At 36.0% G+C, this 16,314-nt stretch overlaps 2 protein-coding genes across 2 annotated transcripts; one reads left to right on the forward strand and one right to left on the reverse strand.

The window, feature by feature from the left end:
- Nucleotides 1-889: 889 nt before the first annotated feature.
- On the reverse strand, nt 890-3,262 carry LOC104789557 (uncharacterized). The gene has a single exon (XM_010515234.1). It carries the CDS (start codon nt 3,260-3,262, stop codon nt 890-892), a length of 2,373 nt encoding a protein of 790 aa, XP_010513536.1.
- A 3,536-nt stretch (nt 3,263-6,798) lies between these two features.
- On the forward strand, nt 6,799-7,461 carry LOC104789555 (3-isopropylmalate dehydrogenase 2, chloroplastic-like). The gene is made up of 4 exons (XM_087452786.1): nt 6,799-6,914; nt 7,013-7,121; nt 7,202-7,277; nt 7,373-7,461. The coding sequence occupies exons 1-3, from the start codon at nt 6,817-6,819 to the stop codon at nt 7,238-7,240; spliced, it is 246 nt and encodes an 81-aa protein (XP_087308912.1). The 5' UTR covers nt 6,799-6,816; the 3' UTR covers nt 7,241-7,277; nt 7,373-7,461.
- Nucleotides 7,462-16,314: the final 8,853 nt, after the last annotated feature.

The raw sequence follows: 16,314 nt of genomic DNA on the forward strand, positions 1-16,314 counted from the left end.
CTATTCATAATTGCCAAAATAAAATAAAAAGAACCCTTTCATATTCATCAAAGTACCAGTTGTCCGATTCGGTGGCCATGGCCGGTACAACTGGTTTTTTATTGCAACCATCTCATTCAAATTATCTATCGGATAGCAACGTTGAATATTTCTTACAGATTGGGTTCGTAATAATAATTATTTCTACCTTCTCTAACGGTGAAAAATATAAAGTAATGGTTCTATAATTCAATTTGATTATGATACATATATGAAAATGTATTGTCATTTTTAAACACTTAGATTGGGTATTCTTTAAAAAAGCCAAAAAAATACCTTATCTATTTTTTTCAGAAGTTTAAATACCAAATATGTGCAGTTTAATACCAAAAAAAAATAATTTTTTTGGTCATTTTTCAACCTACGATGTCTTAACAAAAAAAATAATCCAATTTTACTGTTATTCATTTATATTAATTATGAATACATAAATGATATGGAATTAATTTAAATTTTAGTTTTATCTGAATAAAAATAATAATTATTAATATTTTATTTTATCGTTATTTAATTTCTTTAACTCAAATTATATTACATTTTATTACCAAATAAAAAAAATTAGAAAACACCATCAACTTTTCTAGGCATAGTATCCATGATTTCTTGGATTGAAATTGTTTCACCATCAGCTAATAAGTCTGCCTCCCTATATAAAGCATCGAGTTGCCTGGCTGGCCCAATGGACCAACATAAATCCCATTTCTGACCCAAAGTGGTCAAAGTAAGCTCGGTTCAGCCTCTCGATGATGTCCGTGTGAAAAATATTTACGGTCGATGCCCCAACCTGAATTCAATAAAAGCACTAATCAAACTAGGTTCTTTTTTTCTGACAACAAAGAACAAGATTGGCTCAAACAAGCCAATGCGAAGGAACGTTGTTTACATAGGTAATTAAATGCGGTAATGTGCGAAAACGTCGCGCAAGATTGTCCGTTTGACCATTCTGAGAGCGAGGGACATAGACCAAAGAAAAAGAAACAAACTCCTCCTTATCCACCTGAATGTCCTCCAAGTAAGGCGTAAATACTGGCCACTCGGAAGGCGAAGACACCATCTTCACTAAATCGGAGCAGTCGGTGAGAAAAGTAACAGATTGATTATCGGCCCCAATCATACAGCACATAGCCCAAACAAGGGCTTCAATCTCGGCATGAAGAGGAGATAAACTACGGCGATGGTTGGCAGCACCCATGGTAGGGGCATCACCCCAGGGCGAAGTACAAAACCATCCTCTACCCGCAAAACGATCTGTCGCTTTCCAAGAGCCATCTACAAAACAAGTATAGCTCGATAGAGACCTAGGAACCCCTACACTCCCAATTCCAGGACGTCGTACCTCGGCCGGTGCAGTGGTAACTAATACCAGATCATCCTCTTGAGCCAAAACCCATGATTTGGCCTCATCCTCTGCTAACCGCAAAATGGCTAAGGAATTGGAATCAAGGTTACCAAAAAGCTTATCATTTCGTGCTTTCCAGACATACCACATAATCCAAGGGAAAATGTCAGAATCTGGAACATCCTTAAACCGCCAAAACAGAGAGTCCATATTTGTTAAAACAGAGTCCATGGGGAAAAAACCCGGGGTTGTCGGAAACTGCGACAAAGCCCAAACCTGTCTAGCTGGCGGACACTGGAAGAGAGTATGATTAATCGTCTCTTCCGGGGAGCCACACAAACCACATACTGCATCACAGCTCATACCCCGTTTACGGAGGTTTGCTGTAACCGCTACACAACCGGAAAGCACTTGCCACATAAAATGCCGTAGCTTCGGTGGACACCTGATTTTCCATACAAAAGACTGAAGAGGCACAATGCTTGGTCCAAATACTTCCGAATCAGAAGGAGTCGTTATATTTGAACAAAGAAAATGGTACCCTGACTTAACCGAATATTTACCAGACTTGGTAAAAAGCCAGCCAAATAGATCCAGAGTATCCGGTTGTCGTATCGGCAAAGCGGAAATTATAGTCACATCTTCCGGTACAAAGGTAGCCGTAAGCTGAGCCATATCCCAGGAATTTGAACTCCTGTCAATAAAATTTATAACTCGAAGCGAGGGGTCAAAAGACGACCCTGTGCTTAGTGCTGGTCTTGGGGATTGGGCAGGGATCCATGGGTCGGCCCATACAGAAATGGAAGCCCCAGATCCTACCCGTGTAATAAGTCCTTTATTAACCAGAGAGCAAGCAGAAATCATACTCCGCCACCCATATGAGGGGGAATAAGATTTAATTGGATCCAAACGATCAGAATGCCGGTAATAGCGTCCCTTAAATACTCTTGCAAAAAGGGAATCTGGTACTGTGATCAAACGCCAGAGTTGCTTTGCCAGCAGCGCGGTGTTATAATCATCCAAATTCCGGAAACCCAGTCCGCCTGTGTCTTTTCCAAAGCAGAGTTTATCCCACGCGACCCAGTGTAACCCGCGGGATTGTCCAGACGAGCTCCACCAGAAGTTAGAGATTGCACTAGTCAATTTCCTCGTAACCGTCTTAGGTAACCGAAAGCACGACATAACGAAAGTAGGAACAGCCGTAGCAACAGACTTGATCATTACCTTCTTACCACCTTTTGACAGAAGTCTAGCCGGCCATCCACTAGCCCGCGCTTGCAACTTGTCTTGTACAAACGAGAATATTTTCGTCTTAGCACCCCCTAAACTTTCCGGAATACCTAAGTAAGATCCCATACCACCCAGGTTTGTGATTCCGAGTACCCCTTTCAATTCCTCCCTAAGATCAATATCCACCGTATGTCCAAACTGGATCGAGGATTTCTGAAAATTAATTTGTTGGCCCGAAACCCTTTCATATTTCCCAAGTATCCCTAAGACCACCTCACATTGCTCCTTTGTAGCCAGACAGAAGAAAAGGCTGTCATCCGCAAATAAGAGATGGGAGATGGTAGGACTAGCTGTCGACACCCTAATCCCAATAAGAAGTTTCAGCTGCTCCGCCTTCCGAAAATGAGCAATAAGCACCTCTGTACACAAAATAAAAAGGTAGGGTGATAAAGGTTCCCCTTGACAAAGCCACCGAGAAGGTTTGATGGACCCATATGCCTGACCATTTATCAAGACCTTATACTGTACTGATGTCACACAGCACATGATCCACGATATCTGTTTGTCGCAAAAACCGAATTGCCGGAGTAGATGTTCAACAAATGACCACTCCACGTGATCATAAGCCTTGCTCATATCCGTCTTTATAGCCATAAACTTTCCTAAAAAAGAAAAATGGGAAAACTTCATATTTTAACCTTCAAAGTGGTTAAAAGTAGCAGTTTAAACCTCATAAGTAATACAATAACACTCTAAACCACCAAACTAATTATACTAACATAACAAACCTCTAAACCGCTAACTTTTAAAAAAAAATCAAAGATTTTTTTTTGTATTTGGTAATAAAATATAATATAATTTTAGTTAAAGCAATAAAATAATGATAAAATGAAATATTAATAATTATTATTTTTGTCCAAATAAAATTAAAACTAAAATTAATTCCATGTTATTTTCATGTTAATAATTAATATAAATGAATAAAGGAAAAATTAGAATATATTTTTTTTGTTGAGAGATCGTAAATATGAAAATGACAACATTTAATTTTTTGGTATTAAATTGCACGTTTTTATTAATATTAATATTATTTTTTTCAACCAAAAAAGATCGGAGTATTAAACTTCTAAATAAAGGCCTTTTCCCATTCTTTATATAAGGCTAACCTTATTTTTTGTCCATGATCATTGAGGTTGTGTAGAGTAAATCTTTTTAACCAACCAAGAGCCTAAATTTACATAATTTTTTTTTATGTTTCTGTGTACAAAACTTGTGTAAAAAAGTTTCAACGAAATATTTAATTAACATCGTACTTTCAAGGTAGATATAATGGGCATAATGGGCTGCGAGCATATAAATAGATCCATGGTGAGTTGAGGTCCAGTAGTAATAATATCAATTTTATATGTATTTTGAGTTTGAAAGGAAAAAAGTATATATGTAAATGTAATTAAAGAAAACTTATATCTATAATGCATAAGAAGTAAAAAAAAAAGATGTGAAAACAGTACAAAAGACGTTGTTTTCCATTTTTTTTATTGGTCACAATTTTCCTTTTTTTTTTTTTTTTTCAAATCTCATTTATTTCTTTATTTGATTTACGCGAACTGTGAAATTAAGAAAAAGGAAACAACGTTTTTGGTTTTCTTTTTGTTTTTAGATATCTCCAAATTTTATTAAGATCATTTTTTTTAATGCGTTATTCACCGTCAGATCTAAAATTCAATTGCATCTAACGGCTATAATAGATCATTTATTATCTTCGTCCGCTTCAATTTCCACTCCACAGACATCAAAGTGAGTTTTAAAAAAATCTGCTTAAAGTTTGGTTTTTTTTTCTTCTCATTGTTATGATTCAGGTCGGAATTTGAGGTTAATTAAAGGAGAATGAGATTTTGGTTTTCTTTTCATTGTTTTTTCCTTCTCTAGAATTCAGAATATGCTTTCTTCACACTTCATAGTGTGACAACCCGTCCCGTTGACCCCACTAGCCCACCGCTAGCTTGCCCCCATAGGTCCGAAGCTGGCCCTGTAGGGCATCGATCCTAACCCCTCACTGGGCAAATGGAACTATTCATCCAAATCCACTGTAGGTTATTGGTGCGCCAGGCGTTCCTCGAACCTTGGTCCCCACCCTTTAACAACCTTCCCACAGGACAAGTTGTCACCAGTTGATCTGCAGCTCAATTGGTGACAGCTTGTCCTGTGGGAAGGTTGTTAAAGGGTGAGGACCAGGGTTCAAGGAACGCCTGGCGCACCAATAACCTACTGGTGGATTGGGATATCCACAGTGATGGGTTAGGATCGATGCCCTGCAGGGCCAGCTTGGAGTCTGTTAGGACGGCTAGCAGGAGGCTAGCAGGGTCCACGGACGGTCCGTTGGGGCAGCTAGCGGGGGGCTAGTGGGGTCCATGGTATGGGTTGTTACAATAAAAATCGATATTTTATGTGACAACCCGTCCTATTGACCTCACTAGCCCACCGCTAGCTTGCTCCCATAGGTCCGAAGCTGGCCTTGCAGGGCATGGGAAATGGAACTATTCATCCAAATCCACAGTAGGTTATTGGTGCGCCAGACGTTCCTCAAACCCTGGTCCCCACCCTTTAACAACCTTCCCACAGGACAAGTTGCCACCAATTGACCTGCAGGGCCATCTTGGGGTCCGTTGGGGCGGCTAGCAGTAAAGCTAGTGGGGTCCACAGGACGGGTTGTCACACATAGTTTGAGGGATGATGCACACTATATGACGCAACAACAATTATATGAAGTTTCAAACTTTGACATTTAAATTAACTAATCATGTGTGCTTTTTTTTTATATAGTTTGGAATGTTTCTTGAAGGTATGTGTAGAGCCTGGAAGGATCTGAATGGCTATCAACTCTGGTGTTAGCTAAATCGTGCCAAAAGGTAAATGTATCAGATCCTAAGTGCATATACTGAGTTATTTAGCTTTACTGTCTTGACTCTTACTGTATCAGATCCTAACTTGATTCTCCTTGCATTGATCATTGTTTGAATTGCTGCAGCGTGGCCAAGTTAATTTGTATCAGATTGGAGCTCAAAGTCTAACAAAATCGTCTTTGCTTCAAATGACAGGAACTTGTAAGTTTCAAGCTTTGATATACTTAGAGAAAATTTCTTCATAGAATAGGGGATGATGCATCAACAACAACAACAACGATGTAAGTGATCTCATAATCCTTTTTCTTTAACCTGTTTGAAGTTAATCCTCAACCAATAATCCGGAGTTATTGAATATGATGCAGCTTCTAGAATGTTTATCATAGAACCGCGGACAACACTTATGCCTTGTAAGTAATTCCCAATACTTGAATTGCATCTACTTTCACTATTCGTGTCTGTGTTCCTCAAAGAGTCGAAGCTTGTGTCTTTCTTTGCTGAATATAGGTACTTACAATGCGCATCCTCGGGGTTTTACCATAAATGAACAAGGCGATGAAGTTGGCTTTCTGCAAGTGAGGTATTGTGTTTTCGCATTTACTAGACTTTTAAATTTACTAGAAAAGTTTGAAGTCTGGTTAATGTAGGAGTTGCTCAATTGTATTCTTGTTTCTGATTCTGCTTAAGTTGATCACATTGCTCTTGTTACATTTGATATTGCTTGGCAAAGGTGCGGTAAACTTGTAGGTAAATTCTTGATAACTGCTTAAAAGTATAAAATTTCCAGCTCAATTAGAAAATGATGTGAAAGGTCCAGAATTCAGGTTTTTTTACTGAAATAGTCACATCAATGGCTTAAGAGGATCTTGAGGTTGAAGTTAGTCATCATATCTTATTGGACACCTAGGACATGTTTTTTTCTTTTCTTAAAGCCAATCCAATTGTGAGATATTTTTTGCCAGCTCCTCATGTATTGACTGCCATGATTTACAAAATGCATTTTAACTTTGTGATGTTCATGTTGGATACTATTCTGATTGGGGTGATGTTTGCTGATACTCTTTCTGATGTCGCGGCCAGAGGTTCTCCCAATTGCCAAAAATGTGGTTCAGCGAGCTGGATCTTTGGAAGGTCCTCACTCCTAATGTTGTTTCATCTCATTTGCAAGAACTTACTGTTTTCTGCTTAGAATCGTGTGGGTGGGGTGTATTTGGTTGTAATCAAAGAGGTTATTTCTTAGCCACTGAAATTTCTAAGACATTGCATCTTTGCTCTGTATCAGGAGTGGAATTTAGCTTACGGGAGATGCCTATTGGAAGTGCTGCTGTGGGAGTTCCCTTTCCGGAGGAGACCATCCCGGCTGCAAAAGAATCAGATGTAGTGCTTCTTGGAGCCATTGGAGGGTATGTCTTCTCTCTTGTCCCAACCTATGTTTTTGGCTCTAATTTTTTTTTGGGAATTACTGTTTCTCAAATCTTCATATATATTGGTATAATTTAAGGTACAAGTGGGATAACAATGAAAAGCATATGAGGCCTGATAAGGGGTTACTTCAGCATAGTGCAGGTCATAAAGTATTTGCAAATCTTAGACATACATTTCTGCTAAAGGTAAATATCCTCTCAGAAATTTCTTGGTAGTCTGAACTTTGTTTCTTGTGTGAACTTCATTTTTTTTTTTTTTTTAACAGTTAATGGATGCTTCCGCCTTGAAGAGAGAGGTAGCATAATGTGTTGATCTAATGATTGTAAAAGATCTTACATGAGGTCAGTTTAATTAGTTTATTAAAATTTTAAACTGATTGTAGTTCTTATTTTTCTCATTATGTAGTGTGACAATATCTTTATATACGCATGATAAGGTATTTATTTTGGAGAGCCAAGGGGGATAAAGACCAGTGCAAATGGCGAAGAAGTTGGGTTCAACACTGAGGTTTATGCTACCCACGAGGTACATGACTGAAAATTTCAGATATAGATTTCCGTGGATAGATTGTTAAGTACTACGGACTAATATTTTAACGCATTTCTTATGTTCCCCATATTGATAGAATTGCTCATGTTGCCTTCAAGACAGCTCGGAAACAGCGTGAAAAGCTGTGTTCTGTTGACAAAGTTAATGTCTTGGAAGTATGGTTGACAATACATTTTCCTTTACTTGTTTCCCTCTCTTCTGTTTCTTGTGGAACTCATATAACACTGATGCCAATGCAATTTTTTCTCGGCAGGCCATTATTTTATGGATGAAACGAGTAACAACACTAGCCTCTGAATATCTTGATGTTGAGATGTCACATATGTATGTTGACAATGCTGCGATGCAGCTTGTTTGTGACCGCAACCAGGTACGTGTATTTGACAACTAGTCAGCGTTGATAACGGTTTGGAAATTGTGTAAATACTTACAGCGAGTTGATTATTTCGTATGTGCAGTTTACATCATTGCTACAAACAACAAATTAAATTTGGTGATATATTATCCAGTGAAGCTTCAGTGATCACATGAAACATTGGAATGCTGCCATCTTCTAGTCTCAGTGATTCGATATAATATAAAACAATATGATCTCTGAGTATCCAGTAGTATGATCTTGTCTAAACATAAAACCCTTCATGTTTAATACGGCGACCTGGACTCTTTGAACCTTTACATTGTGAATAGAGAGAATATGATTGTATTATTATTGTTGTGTATTATCAAATAGAATGATATAACTTATATATAAGCACAATCCATAATCAAAGGACATATATAATTAAAGGATTGCATAGAATAATATAATTAATGTATATTAGAGTGATATATGGGATTTGAGTAATCATAAGGTGATATGATGATACTCTTTCCTTAATACATGGTTCTGCACCCGATACTGCTTGACCGGTTCTAACTTTATTTTCAGATCAATTGGTTCCTACTACAGCTTTCCAGGTCTCTCTGTGTGTCAAATGTAAATGGAATTTTGGGTGGTGGTTTCCTCGCTGCTGGATTATATTTGAGTAAACACTTACATACTTGTCATTTTCTCATATTTTATCTCACCATTATATTCAAAGTTTAATGTGATTTGTTATCTGCAGATTGTATTGTTACATGAGGCTTCCTTCAACATTGGCGCATCTATAGAGAATGGAGATATTGATTCAGGATGCTAAGGCAAAGGCGACAGCATTCAGTACTTGTAGTTTATTATGCTGAATTTGTAATGCATCTCATCGTGTGCATGGGGTACTTCCTTTGAGTTTGCTAAGGAGGGTAGAGGGACTCCTGCAGAAAAATAAGTAATCAAAGAAGTGAAGAGTTATAAGAAAATCCTTGATGACCCCGTGAAACTAACATTCTTTATAACCAAGAGGTTTTCGGGTTCCTGAGAGATTTGGACTAGGCCATTTGGGAGTTTTACAACATTATTTTGCTATGTTATTGAAATTTTCAGTTAACAGTAATATCGCTGATCTTCCTAGTGATGTTGGCCTGCATGTTTTAACTTTTAAGCCTAAGACCCTATATTTTAGTGGAGGAGGATGCTTTGATCGGCTGGTGATGGTTTTGATGGATCTTTTTTGTCTTCTCTGGGCTACATCTTCAGGTAGTCTTCTTCCTCTTAACTGATTTTTTTTCTAGGGTTTGGTTTCCAAATTGCATACGTAGCTTTATGTATGTTCATGCTAACTACTTGTTGTTATGTTGTTTCAGGTTTCGGATGATGCTTTCATGGATGAGAGTGATGGCTTTGATCGACAAGTTTCTTCTCTGTGCTACTTCTTCAAAGGGTTTTGTTCTTCCTCTTAACACGTCTTTTACTTCTTCTTTTTTTTTGTTTGTTTGTTCCTTACGTTTCTTTCTTCGTATTGCAGGTCATTTGGAAGCAAACCATGATCCAATCATCACGTTTCTAATCCATGTTATTGTCTTCGAGCGTTCTCATGGGTTCCTTGCTCTAAACTCATCTCTATTTGCTTCTTTATTGTCACTTTGGTTCGGTGGTTTCGTCTTATCTCTTCTAGTTACATAATGTCGTTTTTGTTTTGTTGGTTTAGATTTGTGGAGGATGATCCTGAGATTGATCGGTGATGGCATTGACTGATCGTTGTCACTCTCTTACTCTTGTTGCTCTTCTTGAGTTTGGTTTCTAAATTGATCATTCAAGGCTTTTTTATTATGTTCATGCGAGTTTTAAAACTACTTGGCTCTGTTAATTTTAGATTCTGGAAGAGGATGCTTTGATCGGTTGGTGACTGTTTTGATGGCTTGTCCTCTCTGCGGTTCATCTCTGCGGTTCATCTTCAGGTAGTCTTCTTCCACTTAACCGATTTTTTTTTTTTGGCTTAAAACTTAACCGATTTTTTCTGTTTCTTTCTATATAAAGTGAAAACAACATCTGTCTCTCTTTGATACAGATCATGAGGAACTAGGCTTACTGTGTAGCCATGTGGGAGGTTCAAAGAGAAAAAACAAACATTGTGGGAGCGTTTGGTTTCTGAGTTTAACTTTCAGGTTGCCTCGCATATTTACACCTTTTTGCCTAGCAGTTGTTTTATTCAATATTAGCTATATTTTTTTACTGTTCACAGATAAGCTAATGTTTTTCTTTGCTTGTATTCGGACGTGGACTGTCGAGAATGTGAAGGAGGTATGTGGTTCCATTTTGTTAACTTTTCATCTACAGTATTCCATGTTACCTCGTTGGTGGTTTCTTCTCTTTTCCTTGGAGGTATGGTCATTTTTTCTTCCCCTTTTTACTCTTTTTCTCTGTCTGGTTTCTTTTCTCTCTCTATGTGAATTTGAATGATGCAAGTAGAAGTTCTGCTTAGACTTTTTTGCCTAGATCCCTTTCAAGTCTACAAGTTGTCTCAACATGGCTGAACTTGGGGCTTCCATCTTTTTGGGTTTATTTGTCTTGACGCCTTTGTCTATCTGTAATTTTCTTCTGATTGTTATATTTTTATTGGGTATTTTTAAGCTTTGATTTCCTCATTGGTTGCCGCAAGGAATGATCTAAACTGGTATGTTTCATTTTTGTTATGATTTCTCTTCTGTGTGTCTTCTAGCTGGATATCTTCATCCATCACTTGATTCTGATCTTTTGCAGTTTATTAGCAGTCAGATGAAAGATGATCATAAGTTCTTTTTTTTTTATATGGGTTTGTACTTCTTTTTTGTCCTTTTCAATATGGATATGTCTACTAATGTAGTTTTTGTATTGAATATATTGGTGTCTTTTAGGATTGTTCTAGTATGAGCTCATCTTATTATGCAGAAAGCTAGACATATTCTTGTTACACAGGTTAACAGTAAGATATGGACAGTGCCATTGGGGAGTCTTCAACATTATTTCGCCTTGTTATATGCTTGTGATTGTGGTTTTTTTTTGTTTTAATCCTACGCTTATATGCTTTTGATGGTGGTTTAAATGCTTGTGTTTGGGATGGTGTTTTCTCTTTCTGTGTGAATTCATTATCTTCGTATAAGAATTTGAGTGATGCAAGTAGAACTTCTGTTTGGACTTGTTTGCCTAGATTCCTTTAAATTCTACAGTTTGTCTCAAACTTGGGGCTTCCATCTTTGGTTGATTCAAGTGTAATGAGCTTCTTTTTCCTGGCTTTGATTGATTGGTTGTGTCACACGTTTTTCTCTTTTGCGGGTGTCCTTTTCCCCAAATTCAATTCCTAAGCAGATTGTTTGTGTTCTATATGAACGATACAGATTGTGGAGGCAATGGGATTTTTATGTTGAGTTGAATCTATCTTCTCGCCTATCATTTTTTTTTTCCCGAATAACACAACTTCCTGTTATATTAACTACTAGGGGAGCCGGGAGGCTCGTGCTACAGCACACGGGATTATATATTTTGGTAGTTACTTTTTTTTGTAATCTGTATTTTTGTAATGTAGTTTTTTATTTTGACTTATTTTCTTTGTTTATATAGTGTTTATTTGTATATTTGGGGTTATACGGTAAATTGGAAATCCTAATAGAGTAAGTAGTTTGTAGAATGTAGCTTTTCACGGAAACAGACACACCACAATATTGGATAGTAGTTTTGTAAGAGAATAGACACTCCGCAATATCGGATAGTAGTTTTGTAAGAGGATAGACACACTGCAATATCGGAAAGTAGTTTTGTAAGAGGATGGGTTTTTTTTTTATATTTTGGTTTGTCGTCAAAAGAGGATAAATTGCTAGTTAAATTTTAGTGTGAGATATTTTAATGGTTAGGAAACGTATTTATAGTGAGATTATGTATATTTAGGTTATCATTTAGAAGTTAATATTTGATATATCAAATCTCAGCAAAATTGTAAAAAACCAATTTAATTTAAAGTTTGATAAAAATACATGTTTTAACCGGTTTAACTCAAACTTTTTTATATTTTAAAATTTTAAGAGTAAAAATATTAATATTACTTAAATATTTTATAGACTTTAAATATATTATAATATTTTAAACATTCGACGGAGTTCAAATATTTATAATAATTTAAACATTCTATAAAAATTTAAATATTTATAATATCTTAAACTTTTTCAAAAATTATATTATATTATGTTTACTTTTTAAAAGTTTAAATATGCTCAAATATAAAACCAAATTAAACTGTTAAATTTGGATACATGATAAATCGAGCTTCCTGCTCATTTGTACTCAAAACATATTAGTCATATATTTATAGTGATTATGAACCATATTCCAAAATATTTAGTCGATGTGGGATATACAATACACCTTTTCTGTAAATTAGTTTACAACTTTACATATATATAATTTCTGCGTTTTTTATTCTTTCCATCTATACTAATCATAATTAATTACTATAATTTTGTTAAGAAACTATTAAAAAATCTAAACTAAATGATGATTTTTATTTATTTAATTGTATTAAGTTGATTTGTTGTTTTCGTAAATATCTCACAATATAAAAGCAAATTAAATAAGTTTACATATATATACAATTTCGTATTTAATCTATTGATTATTTTGGAAGCAACAAAGTCACAATCGATAAGTATTAAAGATTTCTCATTATTATTAATATTCGTAATAATTATAGGGATTAAGTATGGTAGTAGTTAATATTTGATATTATTGAAGCCATTATATACTCGGATACTAGTAATTATTTATAGGGATTATACCTCTGTTTGGTGACGGGAATAATTATTCTTGAATCAAACCAAATACACGATCTAAATAGTATCAACCTGGATTACAAACGGATCCGCGTGTTTTGAAGTCTTCTATTGTCAGGTCATACAGGATCCGTGTCTCAACCCAGTGGTAAATGAAACTTGCACTTTTGTGTGGTGATGAATGATGAATGCTGACAGAGATGATGAATGATGAACAGGTGGAATGCAAGGAGTTCAATTACCCTTTATGTAGTTGTAGCATAAAGGATGTCAAACCATAATGAGTGTGATGCAAGCAATCAGGATGTGAACACTTATCTAAGTTAAGCCAAATATGATGATGGTTTATAACTAACAACCTAATGACAATAATGAAATGCATAATGTAAAACTACTAAGACAAGATACTAAATGCAAAGGAAACAGAATGATCAAAGCAATATTGAAACTAACAAGAACAAGTACTAAACTAATGCAAGACAAGTAATAAAACAGGATTAAAAAGAAATGAAATGAATGCAACAAGAATGAAACTAAAATGAAACAGGAAATGAAACAGGACATAGATGCAGAACATAAACAACAAACTCTGGGATGAGCTCGAGCAAGCACTCGATCGGATGCTCGATCGAGTACTAGGTCGAGTGGGTTGAATACTCAGAACAGAAACAGAGACAATAATCAAAACAGAGCAAAACACAAGTAAATCAAATAGCAAGCGGATGATAGTAATTAAACAGAGAAATCAATAGACAAAGAAGGTCCTAAGGATGGATTCATGGGCTGGACTTGGATTATGGTTATCTAAACTGGTCAACAAACCTCAATCAAACATGAGCTATCTCTAGACAATGATCTTCTAATACTTGCTAATCCACTCTCATGGCAATAACAATCAAGCTTAGATACTCCTAGACCTAGTTCTCACTAGCTAAGAACATATAAAAGCAGGCAATAAACAACCAGATCATCAATGTCAAAAGTCACTTTAAACATCTAATCTCTTAGCATGCTTCATGATAATCTCTAGCATTAGCCTTATCTAACAACTTAGACATTGGTGTGATGCTAAGAAGCTTAAGATCTATCCTTACCCTCTCAGTATAAGAACAGCCATCTAATCTAGAAGAGATCTATAAACAAACAAGCTTGACCAATCTAAACAACCATAACTTTTATCCAGCCTAATCCATCCTTAAATTCCTAACACACTACTCACAATCACTAAACATGATGAACAAAATCATAAACCCAGAAATCAATGAAACTTGCATGATTAGATAGATGAGATAGAGATCTACAATATTGAAGAAGAAATCAAACTCAAAATCTCAATACTTAGAAAGTTATGGAACCAACAAGTATCAAAGATTTCTTGAGACAAATACAAAAGTGGCTAATGATCTAAGCAAAAGAAAGCAAAAAGTAGATAATTCCCAAAAGGGTAAATACTAGGTCTAGATTTTATTTATCTAAAAGTGGCTCTCCTCTGGTGGCTGCAGGGTACAAGACTTTATATAGAAAAGAGGGGAAGCCCTAAAATGGCTAGAAGACAAAATAGAGGGGCGGCTCGGTCAACTCGACCATGTGCTCGGTCGAGTGCTTGGTCGAGTGACCTCTTCTTCTGCTTCTTCCAACCGGTCGAGTCCTTCTCCGTACACGGTCGAGTGTCTGGTCGAGTGAGGGGTGGAGTGGACTTCCGGACCTTGATTCTTCAGCTCTAGCTCCCTTGTTTTCTTCACTTGATAGCTTCAATCCTCTTCAGCATTCCTTCCATACTCCTTAGGATCCAAAATCACCTGTTTATGCAATGAACTATGCAAATGCAATGCAAATCTACTCTAATGCATAAACAGTCCTAAAGCTACACAATAATGGCCAAAATAGATAGGAAATCATGCAAAAGATGTAAATAAACTAAGGGAAAACAAGGTAAAATATATGAACATCAACACCCCCAAACTTAGTCTTTGCTTGCCCTCAAGCAAATAAACAAGACATAAGAAGGTAGGTAAGGTTTGAAAATGGGATCTCAGCTCCTAAAGCTTGCTAATAAACTAGCTAGAATCAATGTCCAAGTTACTAGTACTATGATGCAAGTTGAATGAGCTGTAATTAAAGATTTTAGTCAAGCCTACCACAACCTTAACTGATTCAAGCCTTAGACATCAACATGCATTCAAATCAACCATTTCCTTTGACATTCATTAATCAAGAACATGAATCAACTTATGCAATGCTTAAACTCATTTGGCTTGGTAATAAAAGGTTTAGAGACAATGATGGTCTCTCTTTAGAGTGGGGCTTATCAATATCAAGGTTCTCTCATAAAAATGGATTGAGCTTTAGAAGAAGGCTAAAGGTAAGAACTAATAGACACATACAAGAACAAACCCTTGTCTACCCAAAGGTACCCAAAGTGTTTGATCCTAACATTCTAATCCTAAATTGTCCTAGTTCTACCCTTTAACTTCATTTTTTCTCTTATAACCTTTTCTCTTTTGTTTTTAAGCCTTTGGAGAGGTTTCTTATTTGAATCATCTAGTGGAATGGGGGTTTCTTACTTATTTGCTATGGTTCCCTTTTCTTCTTACTCTTTAAGACATAAAAGCTTTTTTCTATACTCTTCTTTTCTTTGACTAGAACCATCTTTAACAATCTCATACTTCCCATTCTTTCACTAGAGCTTAAATTCTCTTAAACACATTTTCCTCCTAAAGACTCTAATCTTTTCTTTCTCTTTTTCTCTTTTCTTTCTCTTTTTCTCTTTTCTTTTCTTTTCAAAACAACCAAGTCCCAAACCCAACAAGTAAACCACCTAGTCCTATCTAGTTTGAAAATTGCAAACTAGAACTACACAAGGCTTTACTCTTGTCAGCTCAAACCTAACACTTTCTACCAAGCTCAATCCCAAAAAGACCTCACACACACAAGAATAAACATAGCTTGAAAGAAGGGTTGGTTAAGGGTGGGGGAAACTGATTTAAAAGTGAAATCAGCTACTTGGATCAACAAGAGTGGTAAAAAGGAGAAAGATGATCCAAATATGTATATGATATCCATGAGTTTAAAGCAATGCACAAATTGATAATTAAAAGTCAATATTAGGTTCTTATAAATAGGAAATGGCATCAAATCACAACATGCTTCAATTTAGACCATAATGCAGTTTAGGAATTCAAGTCTTGGTTCAATCTTATGCTTTTAACCACTCAACTAGCATCAAAGTACTATTAACTTGGGCATTGATCCTAGTTTAGTGAATCTAAACAAGCTAACAAGGCAAAATTCATCATAGATCCCTAATGCAAAATATGAAACAGTCCTATATGAAACATGCTAAACAAAATCCTAATATGCAATGCAAACTACATGAACTCTCTCTTTTTTTAATAAAGATTTTTGCAAAATTTTTCAATTTTTTTGGTTTTTTCTATGCCTTAGATGCAATGCAAATATAAACATGAATAAGAAAACAAAACACAACATCAAACACTATCTCAAACCCTCCCCCAAACTTAAATTATACAGTCCACTGTGTAAGAGAAATTTGTAAGAGGATTCAAGACTCAAAACAAAATAAAACTAGAGATGCAATGGTATTTACAAAGGAAAGGTGATGTTGGTACCTCAAGGGTTGTGGAAGAAACTGTCCACATCCTCATTCATGCT

This window comes from Camelina sativa, chromosome 5 (genome assembly GCF_030686135.1).
Source record: "Camelina sativa cultivar CO46 ecotype springtype chromosome 5, ASM3068613v1".
Classification (NCBI taxonomy): domain Eukaryota; kingdom Viridiplantae; phylum Streptophyta; class Magnoliopsida; order Brassicales; family Brassicaceae; genus Camelina; species Camelina sativa.

Bases quoted from the DNA above. Each gene is read 5' to 3' on its own strand.
- LOC104789557 (XM_010515234.1), bottom strand. From the start codon at position 3,262: ATGGCTATAAAGACGGATATGAGCAAGGCTTATGATCACGTGGAGTGG.
- LOC104789555 (XM_087452786.1), top strand. From the start codon at position 6,817: ATGCCTATTGGAAGTGCTGCTGTGGGAGTTCCCTTTCCGGAGGAGACC. The intron at 6,915-7,012 runs GTATGTCTTCTC...GTATAATTTAAG, and splicing joins CTTCTTGGAGCCATTGGAGG to GTACAAGTGGGATAACAATG. The intron at 7,122-7,201 runs GTAAATATCCTC...TTTTTTTAACAG, and splicing joins GACATACATTTCTGCTAAAG to TTAATGGATGCTTCCGCCTT.